This window comes from Gopherus evgoodei, chromosome 2 (genome assembly GCF_007399415.2).
Source record: "Gopherus evgoodei ecotype Sinaloan lineage chromosome 2, rGopEvg1_v1.p, whole genome shotgun sequence".
Classification (NCBI taxonomy): domain Eukaryota; kingdom Metazoa; phylum Chordata; order Testudines; family Testudinidae; genus Gopherus; species Gopherus evgoodei.
Window position 1 is genome coordinate 19,204,863 of NC_044323.1, and position 15,093 is coordinate 19,219,955.

Genomic DNA, 15,093 nt, shown 5'->3' on the forward strand with positions numbered 1-15,093 from the left:
CCCTGCAGATCAAAAAAAGGAGGAAGAGCGTCTGCAGCCAGTACTTGCCTCCTTTTCCTCCTCCCCAATGAGGCAATCGTGAAGTGGGGAAAGAGGGAGTGAGGGCATGTCATCTCCTTCAGATGACTATAAGGCACACCAGCAATTGTTAGAGGGTTGCCTTAAGTCTGGGCATACAGGTTCAGGAAGTAAAAACTCTCTCACCACCTGGTTGATATTTTAGCCACTGCAGGTGCTTCCAGAGTGGCCCTGCCTCTCAAAGACACCATTATGGATACAGTTCAGGGATTGTAGTAGATACCTGCATCCCTTCCCCCAACTTGAAAGACAGCCGAGCACAATACCCACCCAGTGTTATGAGTTTCTTTACTTGCATCCGCTCCTGGGGTGTCTGGTGATATCTGCTGCCAATGAGAGAGAAAGACAGAGAAATCAGGGTGCAACCCCAAAATCAAAAGACTGAAAATAGTTAGACCTAATTGGAAGGAAAGTTCATTCTACTGAAGTGTTGCAACTCAAGATTGCAAACCACCATGGACTTTTGGGCAGGTATGACTTTAATGTATGGGACTCCATACTGAAATTTAAAGACATTCTGCTCCCAAAGAGGCTAGACAGGAGTTCTTCTCACTAGTAGATGAGGGAAAATAGGTGGTGAGGATTGCGGTGCAACTGGATGCAGTAGACTTGGCCGCCAGGTCCATGGTTTTTGCAGGAGCCATGCGTAGGAGCTCCTGGTTGCAGTTCTCTGGGCTCCTACAGGAGGTCCAATGGAGTGTGAGGAAAGAGTATAGGTTAAAATTGTAGACTACCACCTCCTTCTGCCTCTGCTTCAGTGCCTGCTCCACCTAAACATATAGTGCATTATAAGCAGGCATTTTGATGAGACCCTCAAGGATGCTGGACCCCATTTTTTCTTTGTTTGCAAACTGCTTTTCCCATTTCCTCAGTGCTTGGTCCTGTACCACCACAGACTATTGGGTGTTGAGTGCTGTAGAAGTGGGATACACCCTCCAATTTATTTCTTCCCCTCCTTTCCACCCTCCCTTCTCGTCCCTCTTTAGGAACCCCTCTCACAAATAACGTATGGTCCAAGAGGTTCTTCAGATGGGAAAAGATTCTGCAGAACTTGAGGGAAGGGTTTCTACTCCCATTATTTCTTAATCCCGAAAGCCAAATGTAACCTATAACTAGCTTTAGCATTTATTTTATTCAGCACTAATGCAAGGAAACTACAGGCCTGTATCCTGTAAGACATTGCTTCAGCAGTTAACATAAGGCTTGAGGCCTGTGAACTTTGGCACAGATAAATGGTCACCCCTAAGTTTTGGGAAACTGGCAGTAGAGTATTTAAGTGGGAGTTTGTCTATAATGACTCCAAACAACCACAGGAACATGAGCTAACCCCAGCTCTTCGGTATTTTAGGAACATATGCAAATGTGTGACCACAAGTCTATCCTTTGCTCAGTGCAGAAGATAGAGTTTATAGGGGCTGTGTTGGACTCTACTCTGGGAGTGCTTCTCCCAGAGTCAGGGTTCCATTATATTCAATCTCTTGTGACAAACCTCAAGATTCATCCAATCACAACAACCTGAAACTATATGAGACTCCTTGGGCACGTGGCCGAATGCATATATGTAGTACAACATGCAAGGCTGTACCTCAGACCTCCTTCAGATGTGGCTGGCCTCAGTGTACTTGCCAGGTCATCTGCATCTAGACACTGTGCTCACACTATCTTAGCAGGTTCTAATTTTGCTGAATTGGTGGTTGAATCCTGTGTGTTTGTGCAGGCATTCCCTTCCTCTGCCCTCAACTGTCAATGACTCTAGTCTCAGGTGCGTTGACTCTAGGGTGGGGAGCTCACCTGAGGCCCCTCCGAACTCAGGGTATTTGGTCCTTGATGAAGCTCACTCTTCATATCAGTGTCTGAGAGCTCAGGGGGATTTGTCTTGCCTGTCAGGCTTTTCCTACCTCATATTGGGGGATAACCTGTTTGTCTTTATGGACAACATGTTTAATAGGCTGGGAGGCGCTTGGTCATCCCTCCGGTGTCAGGAAGCAATTCACCTATGGGAATGTAACAGAGCCCATTCAATCAACCTCAAGGCCTCTTACCTTCCAGCAGTGCAGAATAAGCTAGCAAATCACCTGAGCAGGTCTTGCTCCAATCACCCCCGGTGGTCTCTTTGCCTGGATATAGCCAGATGCATTTTTCAGCAGTGGAGGACTCCCCAGATAGACTTATTTGCAAACAAGTACAACAGAAAATGTCACCAGTACAAGGCCACTGTCTGGGTTCTATCACTGATGTCTTCGTGCTGCCCTGTACAGGAAAGCTTTATTATGCTTTTCCCACAATCCCACCACTACACAGAGTGCTACTAAAGGTCAAGTGGGACCACTCCTGCGTTGTATTAATAGCCCCAGCATGACATGCCAATGCTGGTTCTCTGCTCTACTGGACTTCAGTGGCAACTCCAACGCTGTTGCATCTAGATTTGATCTTTCAGGACCATGATGGGCTGATCCACCTGAACCTGTGAACCCTTCATTTAATGGCCTTTAAGTTCCATGGTTAAATCCCAAAGGGTAGGCTTGCTTTTGGAGCAAGTTCACCAGATCTTACTAGGTAGCAGACAGCTGTCCGCCAGGGCCACTTACCTGTCAAAATGGAAGCAGTTCTCCATCTGGACTTGTCAAACTGGAGTCTCACCGATGCATTCATCCATCCAATAAATACTCTATTTGCTGCACCTGAAACAGCAAGGCTTAGTGATTTCCTGTCATGGTTCACCTGGCAGCAATATCAGCTTTCCGCCTTCACATTCATAACTGTTCTGTTTTTTCTAATAAATAACAATTACATTCCTTGAAGGTCAGAAAGATTGTACCATCAACTAAGGGAGCCCATTTCCCCTTGGAACTTGAATTTAGTTTTGTTTAAACTTATGGGACAACCATTTGAGCCTCTAGCAACATGCTCCTTATTATACCTTTCTTGGAAGGTGGTCTTCCTAATCGCTTTCATCTCTGCTAAAAGGGTCTCCAAACTGCATGCCCTCACATCCGAACCATCATACACAGACTTCTTTCAAGATAAGGTGTACTTATACCCTCATCTGAGGTTTCTCTCTAAGGTAATTTCAGATGTTCATATCAGTCAGTCAGTTTACTTACCTGTATTTTACCCCAAACCACACACACACACAGGGACAAGCAGTGGCTACACACATTGGATGTTAGAGGAGCAGTGGCATTCTGCATAGACAGGACCAAACTATTTCAGCAGTTCACCTAACTGTTCATGGTCATAGCATACAGAATTAAAAGTTTTCCAATTTATTATTCAAGATAATTTCATCTTTGATAACTTCTTGTATCCCACGCGTGTTATGATCTGGCAGGCAACTCACCTCCAGAAAAGCTGACTGCCTACTCTACAAGATCACAATCATCCTCAATGGCATTCCTAAGGCAGATCCCTATCCTGGACCTTTGGAAAACAGCAGCCTAGTCAACAGTGCACACTTTTGCCTCCTTTTATGCCATCACTCAGTATTTGGTCGAGCTGTACCGCTGTGTGTGTGTGGGTGTGTACCTGAAGGCCGATCCAAGAGTGGAATGTACATGTGCAAAACTTGAAGAAGAAAAAAACGGGCTAACCTTTCATAACTGTTATTCTTCGAGATGTGTTGCACATTCCATTCCACAACCCACCATCCTGCCCCTCTGCATCATAGTTTCCAGAAAGAAGGAATTGAGGGGACTCAGAGGGTATGTCTACAGTGGAAACTTGAAAGCGCTGCCACAGGACTGCTCCTGTGGCAGCACTTTGAAGTGTGAATGTGGTCGTGCGCAAGCGCTGGGAGAGAGCTCTCCTAGCGCTCCTGGAATCCACCTCAATGAGTCAGTTTAATCCACCCCCCCGAGCCAGCAAGTTAGAGCGCTATAAAATGTAAGTGTAGACAAGCCCAGAGTCATCTGGGCCCCATATACTGATGCCAGCAGCATGCAGCGTGCAGCAGCAAAGAGTGTTTGATCCTCCCCATTGGGTACTACTGAGGGAAAAAATTTCTGGAAAAAAATCCTAAATTTCACATAAAGGAAATTAAAGAAAGCAAAGAGAATAAGGCTTATGAACAGTTGTGAGGGAGTGTTTTACTCTACCCCTCCCCCTCCGTCCAAAAATACTGTTCTTCCTATCCTTCTATCTCACTCCCCAAATCATTCCCTAAAGATCAGTTGGGCTTTTGTTCCCAGAATGTCTGTTTTATGTTTTATGTGTACTTTGAGAATTTCTAGTCCCACATCTCAATTCATCTGTGAAGCAAAATGTTAGTCAAATATATTGCAGTTAATTTAGGGGCTAGCGCGTTGGGGAGCTGTCAGTATGGAAGGGCAGAAGGGAGAAGAAAATGATGACAGAGAGAAGGAGAATGAGAACAGTGTGAAAGGCAGGAACCAGATGTGTTATAACTTAATTTTTTATTTTTTTTGTGTGCCTTTCAGCAATTTGACTTGCTTGGTTTCTTTATTTCATTGAATTTAATATTTGAATAGCTTGTTACATTTCTTCATGAAAAATTTAAATTGCTTCCTGTTTTAGAAGTAAAGTGATAATCATACCCTGGGCTAATAAAATTTGACCTTTGACCTCTGAGGTCAATTTGCTAGAAACACATTTGTCTTTGGGCTCTGAGGTTCTTCAGCCTAAGGTGCAGTGATTGTTTTGTAAGCAAGAAGCACCCTCAAGTTATTTAAATAACATGTATAGATACCGAATGGCACTTTTTCTTAGACCTCAGTATGCATCCACGTGTATTTGATAATTACACAGTGATAGTCCTTGTTGCAACTTTTTGCTTAAAAATTAAATATGAAAATATATTTTCTAAGTATGTAATTGCATTGTTTCAGTTTGTATCAGTTTCCAATTGCAGTGTAGTACTTATATTCAAAATATTTCATTATACTCTACTACCCGTCCTTTCTCCAATGTCATCCTGCATGCTGATGTATCTTCTATGCCTATTCTTAAGATGCATTTAATTACCATAAAACATAAGGGGACTCTTCATATGGGGTCATAGTAGTTAGAGGTGGAAAAAGACCTTTTAGGCTATCAGGTTTATCTTATGGATGAAGGATGGCTAAGGTCCAAGACTGAGGTGTAAAATATCTAAGTTATGTTCCCAGCTCTGACAGACTTTTTGTGTGGTAACGTGCAAGTCACTTAATCTCTTTTTGCCTCTGTTTTCCAGTTCTAAACCAGAAATAAGACACAATTCTAAAATAGAGTTAACACAGGGGTGTGGTAATTGTATTTGTTAAGCACTCAGATATAAAGCAGTGACACCCTATAAATAATGTTTCCATCTTGCTTAAGCAGGATATAGTTCCCAACAGAGGGCATATAAGATATTTAAACTAAGACCTTGGCTACACTGGAGAGTTTGCAGTGCTGGTAGTGGTTTTACAGCGCTGCAACTTACTCCCCGTCCACACTGGCAAGACACATACAGCGCTGTATCTCCCTGGCTACAGCGCTGGTTGTACTCCACATGGATGAGAGGAATAAAGAGAACAGCGCTGGTGCTGCAGTGCTGGAGTGCCAGTGTAAACAGTGATTAATCTTACTACGCTGTAACTGACCTCCGGAATTTTCCCATAATGCTTTTAACTAAAGAACTCTCTTTGTTTTGTTACGATGCCTCTCTTTGTTTTGTTGTGAACTCGGGGCTCCCGGAGCTGCTTATCTAAAAGACAAACACAGCAATTGTTTGCTCGAGCAGAGGCAGACAGGGAATGTCCACAGTTAGTGTTTGCTTGAAGAGAGAAACAGCATGGCTGAGGCAGGGGGAGGGAGTCTGTCGGAGCAGCTGCTTATCTGGTCTGAAGGCTATTTGCATTTAAGAGTGAATGAGAGAGGGGTGGGGGAAGTGGTCGGAATTTGCAAGGCAGGGAGCTGACACAGTGTCGGCTCCAAAAATCCACACTCTCTCTCTCCCCCACGCTCCCTGTCACACTCCACCCCACACTCCTCTTTTGAAAAGCACGTTGCAGCCACTTGAACGCTGGGATAGTTGCCCATAATGCACCACTCCCAACACCGCTGCAAATGTGGCCACAGTGCAGCGCTGGTAGCTGTCAGTGTGGCCACACTGCAGCTCTTTCCCTACACAGCTGTACGAAGACAGCTGTAACTCCCAGTGCTGTACAGCTGCAAGTTTATCCAAACCCTCAGGGTGTGAAAAATCCACATCTCTGAATGATGCAGTTAGACCAACCTAACACCTGCTGTAGACAGCACTATGTCAACAGGAGTACTTCTCCCGTCGATGTAACTATTGCCTCTTGCTGAGGTGGATTAAAGATACCAACAGAAGAAGCTCTCCCGTCGGCACAGTATTTTCTTCACTGAAGTGCTACAGCAGCTGTGACGCTGCAATGTTTTAAATGTAGAGCTGCCCTTAGCTGTGACACTGAGTACATTTCCCATAGCTGAAGGAAAGCTCTCTGTAAGCTCAAAAGCTTGTCTCTGTCCCAAACAGAATTTGGTCCAATAAAATATATTACTTCACCATCCTTGTCTTTTGAATATCCTGGGACCAACATGGCTAGAACACTGCAAATTTTATAGAACTAGTCAATAATATTTTGACTTTGTTGATGAATCTTAAAGCATTTTTTGAAAGGAAACATTTGATTTTTGTATTTTGATTTTTTATATTTTAAGGTCTATGGTCCCACTGCTTCAGGTAATATCAAGGGGATCGCCAATGTCTTTAGAAGATTCCAGTCGGATCATTCCACTCTTCTACCTTTTCAGTTCTTTATTTAGTCATTCACTTATTTCTATACATGATAATGAATTCTTTGGTGACCCTATAGAAGGTAAGAGCTTCAAGCATTCTCTGGGATCTAATCTGACAGACCTTACTCTCTTGAAATTACTGTTGATTTCAGTAGGAGTTTTGTGAGAATTACTCCTGGGGAAATTCTGCGCTATTACACAAGTGCATACTTTTAATTTTTTGAGCAGAAAAAACAGCTTCTGCTAAAATGTTGCTGCAGTTCCGCCTTTTGCCTACCAGAGGGCATGGTTGTGCAAGAACAGCAGCAGCTCCCATCAGAAAATAACTCCTGCAGTTATGCCTTTTTCCCACCAGAGAGCTCTGTGGCAATGGAACACAGCAGCAACTCCCAGCCAGCTAGAGAAGAGAAAGAGCCTGCCTTTTTTGCAGCGCCTGTCAGGCCAGGTGATGGGCTATGGAGAGACAGATAGCGTGGGACTGTTGTGGGGGCGGTCAGATGGAGGCTCATAAGGGCTACTGGGGAAGGACAGGCTGGGGCAGGAGCTGAATGGGAGTGCTGGCACAGGGCCACAGTGGGGAGAGAGGTTCAGGGCCACATGGTGATGGGGGAGGGGTGAAGAGTTACATATAGGGACAGAGGGTGGCTGGGTGGGGGCACAAAAGCACAGGGGGAAAAGGTATAGACACACAGGACTGGCTGGTTGGGGGCATAGACACGCATGGGGAGTGGGGAGAGGATACAGATCCACATAGGATATGGGGCTACAGGGCCACACTGGGATAAGGGGAGTGGGTGTCTGGGTGGGGGTGGAGGGACACATGTGGACAGGGAGTTCAAGGACACATGGGGGTGCAGGAACACATGGGGACAGGGGCAGATGTGCCTGACCTGAATGGGAGAGGCTAAGGATCAGCCAGCGTCTGCATGGGGGAAGTTCCCTAACAATCCCTCCCCATCCCCCAGAAAAACCTGTTCCATACTTTTCTCACCCACACCCAACAACCCTCCAAGTTCACATCTAGGCTCCTTTTCAGCAACTTACTTCTCTCTCCCTCAGCTTCTCTGTTACCCCTGAGTCTCCTGAGCCTTTGCACCGCTTTTGTGGGGTGTGGGAAATATAGTTTTGTTGTTTGTGAATTGTTACTCAGAGTTCTGTACTAATATAGCTAGTCGGGAATCTATTTGTCAAAAAATATTTCCTGAAACTTTTTTGTTGTCTGTATTGTTACAGACATACTTGCTAACAGGTATTTTGAAATAAAATAACCAAAAATCATTGAAACCGGTATGATTATATTGTGTTATTTTGAAAAATAAAATATGCAGAATTTTGCAGCATTTGAAAATACTGTGTGCAGAATTTTTAATTTTTTGGTTCAGAATTCCTCCAGGAGTAAATAAGGACCATGAAGATTGAGTCTGCAGGCTGTTAGTTGAACAATAAGTATGTAGTACAAAAATAAAGTGCGCATGTTAATATCCATTTCATTGTAATTTCAAGCCAGTACTATTGTAATAATAATTCAGTAATTTTTGCCAACTTCTTATGTTTTGTAGCTTTTGTTTTCTTTGTGTCTCCTTTCTCTGTTGCGTGACTATTGTTGTTTTTGCACTACAGAGTAAAAGAATAATTATATAAATACAGAAAAAAAATATTAGAAATGTTATTTTAGAAATGTAACCTTGTTTATGTAACTGTAGGTCAAAGACAATCATCAATGATGCCTTTTACACTAGAAGAGCTGGTAATATTATCACACTGCCTTCGAGATGCATGTTTAGGAATCATCAAGTTGGCTTACCCAGAAACAAAGCCAGAAGTTCGTGAGGAATATATTGCAGCATTTAGAAGTGTTGGAGTTACAACAAATACAGAAATGCAGCAATGTATACAAACAGAACAAAAACGATGGATTCAACTGTTTAAGGTACAGGATGTCGTTTTTCAGTTACAGATCAAACAAGACTTTTAGACCTTCTTATATTGACATTTATCATAATAGTATTTGGCTGCAGTTTGTTTCACAATTATACTTCTATCTCAGAGGTTATCTTTAGGAAATGTGGAATTTGGAAATAACATTTGCTTTAATGTGAATTCTGCATTTAAGAGTACACAGAATAACAGTGTCATTTTGTCAAGTATCAGAGGGGTAGCCGTGTTAGTCTGGATCTGTAAAAGCAGCAAAGAGTCCTGTGGCACCTTTCAGACTAACAAACATATTGGAGCATGAGCTTTTGTGGGTGAATGCCCACTTCGTCGGATGCATTTGGTGACTGTAAATTAAATAATTATAGCTTTTTTTTTTTTACATGAGTTTGTTTCATATTTTAATTGACTTTTATGCAGGAGTTGGTATAGAATGTGTATTAATTGAAGCCCAATTCGGCAAGACATGACTAATTTTAAGCATGTGAGAAGTTCCATTAACATCAGTGGATCTGCTCACATGCTTAATGTTAAGAGGGAACAATAAGAACATAAGAATGGCCATACTGGGTCAAACCAAAGGTCCATCCAGTCCAGTATCTTGTCTACCGAGAGTGGCCAATGCCAGGTGCCCCAGAGGGAGTGAACGTAACAGGTAATGATCAAGTGATTGCTCTCCTGCCATCCATCTCCACTCTCAGTTTGCACACATACAAAATGGGAAGTGACTGCCTAGGATCCTAGGAGTACTGTGGAAAGGAATCTAGGGATCGTAGTGGATCATAAGCTAAATGTGAGTCAACAATGTAATGTTGAAAAAAATCACGCATCGTTCTGGGATGTATTAACAGGAGTGTTGTAAGCAAGACACAAGAAGTAATTTTTCTTCTCTACTCTGCACTGATTAGGCGTCAACTAGAGTTTGCACACATACAAAATGGAAAATACTGCATAAGGGAAGATGGAAAAAGTTGGGTTTGTTTAGAGTGGAGAAGAGAAGACTGAGAGGGGACATAACCATTTTCAAGTACATAAAAGGTTGTTACAAGGAAGAGGGAGAAAAATTGTTCTCCATAGCCACTGTGGATAGGACAAGAAGCGATGGTCTTAAATTGCAGCAAGGACAGTTTAGGTTAGACATTAGGAAAAATGTTGTGACTTTCAGGGTAGTTGAGCACTGGAATAAATTGCCTAGGGGGGTTATGGAATTTCCATCATTGGAGATTTTTAAGAGCACATTAGACACACACCTTTCAGGGAATGGTCTAGATAACAATTAGTCCAGTATGAATTCAGGGGACTGGACTAGAAGACCTCTCGAGGTCCCTTCCAGTCCTATGATTCTATGAGTAAGTGCCTTGCTGACCTGCAGACTCGAGATTGATATTCACTGCTGTTACACCAATTTCACAACTGCATCGAGACCAGTAGTGGAAAACTGCTATAATGCAGTGGTGAATCAGGCCAGTGAAATAGACTTAGAGTACATCTGTACTGCAATAAAAAACCCATAACACTGAATCTCAGAGCCCAGTCAATTGACTTGGGTTTGTGGGGCTCATGCTACGCGACTAAAAATCACAGTGTGGGTGTTCACTCTTGGATTGGACCCTCCCATCCTGAGCCTGAATGTCTACACTAGTTTTTAGCCGCAGAGCCCCAGTTCCTGCAAGCCAAAGTCAATAGACCCGGGCCATCTGGGGATGTGCCGCAGGTATTTCATTGCATGATAAACATACCCTAAACGTATGCGTCTGACTAAGTGGATATTCACCCATAAAAGCTTATGCTCCAATACATCTGTTAGTCTATAAGGTGGCAAGGACTCCTTGTTGCTTTTTGCAGATCCAGACTAACACGGCTACCCCTCTGATACCTAAATGAATGTTATTTTTAAATAACTACCAATACATTCCTACCCAGTTTTACTCACGGAAACCGAAGGTATAAATTAAGGAAAGCTGAGAATGTTGATAGGAAAAAAACAAAGAATATAACTGTTGAGAGGAGGGAAAAAAAAAAAGAGTACTTGACTTGCCATGAAATTTCTGCAGCAAACACATCTAGTCAGCTAAAATTGCTCATTAAAGGAGTGGGAGCAGAAGAAATGCATTTTCCAAATTGAATGCTAGATTTACAGTCCGTTTAATACTGGTGACCTCGCGCGCACTAATGTTCAGTTCGAGTCATCAGCTGTCCCTTCAGGTCTTTTATCACTGCTTTTGTCAAGCTATCTATTTAATTGAAAGAAGTTAATTGAATGAAAATGATCAACTAAGCTTGTATTAATATTGCTAATGGAACTTTCTTCTTGGCCATGTTTGGAGAAAGATGTCATGCTAGACTTTAGGAAAGGCCCATTAATGCTTGCACTTAACCTGATGGGCTAATTAAGGAATGCTTATTCATTCTACAAGTCTATGATAGCCTCTATCCAGCCCATTCTGCCTGATTTTACAACACATTTCACTTATGAGCATGAGCATTATGAGCATTAGTAGCAGTGAGAGTAACTGATAATGTTTTGATTGCATTGAATACAGTCCTAATGCATCACTGAATTTATAATTTGTGCAGATTGATCTAATATATGTTTGCACAATTTAATTTAATTACTTGTCTTTAAATTAGCAAATAAACTTTCAATTTAAAGGTCACAAATTGAGATGCAGTATTTCTATTTTACTGGGAATGACAGCATGTTGGACATTTTTATGTATGTGGTTTATATCATGTCTTCCTCTGTTTTTGCCTTTTAGTTTATCCTATTTTATCATTCTCCTTCACTTGAAGTTATGATAAAATTGGCTTAACATTTTGTTTTCTTTCAAGCAGCTATTGAATTCGTGTCTTCTGATACAAGATGATAGTTGCGTATACAGTACACAAAAATTACTCTTTTCTAGACAGCTACTAGACTCCAGAAAAATTATTTACTTTTCAGTTTACCTATACGGTTCTCAGCAGTTTGTATTTTGTCTATTAAGCAAATTATAAATGTAAATCTTAGATATCTTGGTCTCTAGTTCTGATCAGAAATGTGGTTAATAACAAAACAGCACTTGTTTACTTTTCAAACACATGACTAATTTATTGATAAAATTTAACAGTGAAGGCTGAAATTCACCTTGTTTTGGCAAGATTTCAATGTATGGCACTAGGTCTTTTCCAAAGGAGACCATCCAGACTTGACACTTGCTTTGCACTGATTTGCAGTAATGAAAAGTGAGCAGTATGTTTCCCAACCAAAAAAAAAAAGGTAAAATACTTTGCTGAAGTTAGAAATTGGAATAGCTTATCAAATAATAGACGGTTGCACTAGATGAGTGTAAATACGTCTTAAAATACTCAAGGAACTGACTGAGGAGATATCTGAGCCATTAGTAATTATCTTCAGAAAGTAGTGGAAAACAGGAGTGATTCCAGAGCATTGGAAAAGGGCAAATAGAGTACTAGTCTATAAAAAGGAGAATAAGAGCAACCCCGGGAATTAGACCAGTCAGCTTAACTTCAGTACACAGAAAGATAATGGAGCAAATAATTAAGCAATCAGTTTGCAAACACCTAGAAGATAAGGTGATAAGTAACAGCACGTATTTGTCAAGAATAAATCCTGTCAAACCAACCTAATAGCTTTCTTTGAGGAGGTAACAAGCCTTATGGATGGAGGGAAGCGGTAGATGTGGTGTATCTTGACTTTAGTAAGGCTTTTGATACTGTCTTGCAGGACCTTCTAATAAAAAAAACTACAAAATACAACCTAGATGGCTATTATCCTGTGGGAGCATAACTGGTTGGAAAACTGTTCCCAGAGAGTAATCATCAATGGTTCACAGTCAAGCTGGAAGGGTTCACAGTCAAGGGGGGGTCCAGTTCTGTTCAATATCTTATCAATTATTTAGATAGTGACACAGAGTACACTAATAAAGTTTGCGGATAATACCAAAATGAGAGGGGCTACAAGTGCTTTGGAGAATAGGATAAAAATTCAAAATGAGACCATTTCTCCAGTTTGTCCAGATCAAGTAAATAGGATGAAATTCAATAAGGACAAGTGCAAAAGGAACAATCATTTGCGCACATATAAATGGGAAATGAGTGTCAAGGAGTACCGCAGAAAGGGATCTAGGGGTCAAGGTGGATCAGAAGCTAAATAAGAGTCAACAGTGTAACACTGTTGCCAAAAAGCAAACATCATCCTAGGATGTATTAGGAGTGTTGTAAGCAACACATGAGAAATAATTCTTCCGCTTTACTCTGTGCTGCTTATGGCTAAACTGAAGTATTGTGTCCAGTCTGGGCACCAAATTTCAGGAAAGATGTAGATGAATTGGAGAGAGTCCAGAGAGGAACGATGATAATTAAAGGTCTAGAAAACATAACCTATGAGGGAAGATTGAAAAAATTGCGTTTGTTTAGTCTGGAGAAGAGACAACTGAGAGGGGACATGAGTTTTCAAGCAAGGGCAATTTAGATTAAGTATTAGGAAAACTGTCAGGGTAGATAAGCACTGGAATAAATTACTTGGGGGGTTGTAGAATCTTCATCATTGAAGATTTTTAAGAGCAGGTTAGACAAACACCTGTCAGGGATGGTCTAGATCAGTGGTTCTCAACCAGGCATATGCTCATCCCTGCGTGTACGAAGAGGTCTTCCAAGGGGGTACATCAACTCATCTAGATATTTCCCTAGTTTTACAGCAGGCTACATAAAAAGCACTAGTGAAGTCAGAATGAACTAAAATCTCTTACCATGACTGCTCTATGTACTATACACTGAAATGTAAGTACTAAGATATATATATATATTCCAATTGATTTATTTTATAATATGGCAAAAATGAGAAAGAAAGCAATTTTTCAGTAATGTGTTGTGACACTTTTGTGTTTTTATGTCTGATTTTATAAAGCAAATAGTTTTTAAGTAAGGTGAAACTTGGGGGTACGCAAGACAAATCAAAGTCCTGAACATAAGAACGGCCGTACTGGGTCAGACCAATGGTCTGTCTAGCCCAGTATCCTGTCTACTGAGAGTGGCCAATGCCAGGTACCCCAGAGGGACTGACCTAACAGTAACGATCAAGTGATCTCTCTCTCCTACCATCCATCCCCACCCTCTGACAAACAGAGTCTAGGTTTACCATTCCTTACCCATCCTGGCTAATAGCCATTAACGGACTTAACCTTCATGAATTTATGCTGTTCTCTTTTAAACGCTGTTATAGTCCTTGCCTTCATAATCTCCTCAGGCAAGGAGCTCCACAAGTTAACTGTGCGCTGTGTGAAGAACTTCCTTTTATTTGTGTTAAACCTGCTGCCCATTAATTTCATTTGGTGGACCCTAGTTCTTGTATTGTGGGAATACGTAAATAACTTTTCCTTATCTACTTTCTCCACATCACTCATGATTTTATGCGCCTCTATCATATCCCCCCTTAGTATCCTCTTTTCCAAGCTGAAAGGTCCTAGCCTCTTTAATCTCTCTTCATATGGGACCCGTTCCAAACCCCTAATCACTTCAGTTGCCCTTCTCTGAACCTTTTCTAGTGCCAGTATATCTTTTTTTGAGATGAGGAGACCACATCTGTATGCAGTATTCAAGACGTGGGCATACCATCGATTTATATAAGGGCAATAATATATTCTCCGTCTTATTCTCTATCCCCTTTTTAATGATTTCTAATATCCTGTTTGCTTTTTTGACCGCCTCTGCACACTGCGTGGACGTCTTCAGAGAACTATCCACGATGACTCAAGATCTTTTTTCTGATTGATTGTAGCTAAATTAGCCCCCATCATATTGTATGTATAGTTGGGGTTATTTTTTCCAGTGTGCATTACTTTACGTTTGTCTACATTAAATTTCATTTGCCATTTTTTGCCCAATCACTTAGTTTTGAGAAGAGGGTACGTTCACTTAGTTTTCTGAAAGGGTATGTAGTCTGGAAGGGTTGAGAGCCACTGGTCTAGATAATACTTAGTCCCACCTTCAGTGGAGGGGACTGGACTAGAAGAGGTCTCAAGGTCCTTTCCAGTCCTGTAATTCTATGATTGAGAAAATATTTATCTGCTTTTCCTTTCATTTTTCTGAACCATGTAAAAATGGGAAAAGATTACTGGTTCCTAATGCCATGGCTACACAGCTAAGAAAATAAGATATAGTCTTCTCTATGAGCTATGCTCTGGATTTCTATTACTTGTTTTGCATGTGTTCCACGTTCCCCCTCCATTAATGGAAAGCACATGTATGCAATATTTAATACTGATATACACTTAAATCCTAATCCTGCAAATGCAGGTATGCTTAACGATAAGCATGTGAGTAGTTTCAATTTAAATAAAT

The 15,093-nt window shown here is 41.4% G+C and overlaps 1 protein-coding gene across 1 annotated transcript in view; it reads left to right on the forward strand.

Annotated features, from left to right (window-relative positions):
* Positions 1 to 15,093, forward strand: part of UBE3C (ubiquitin protein ligase E3C) — a 191,676-nt gene that overhangs the window by 75,362 nt on the left and 101,221 nt on the right. Inside the window, exons 12-13 of the mRNA XM_030550104.1 lie at positions 6,742 to 6,899; positions 8,523 to 8,749. Coding sequence (XP_030405964.1) covers positions 6,742 to 6,899; positions 8,523 to 8,749 — 385 coding nt within the window. The remainder of the gene's footprint in view (positions 1 to 6,741; positions 6,900 to 8,522; positions 8,750 to 15,093) is intronic.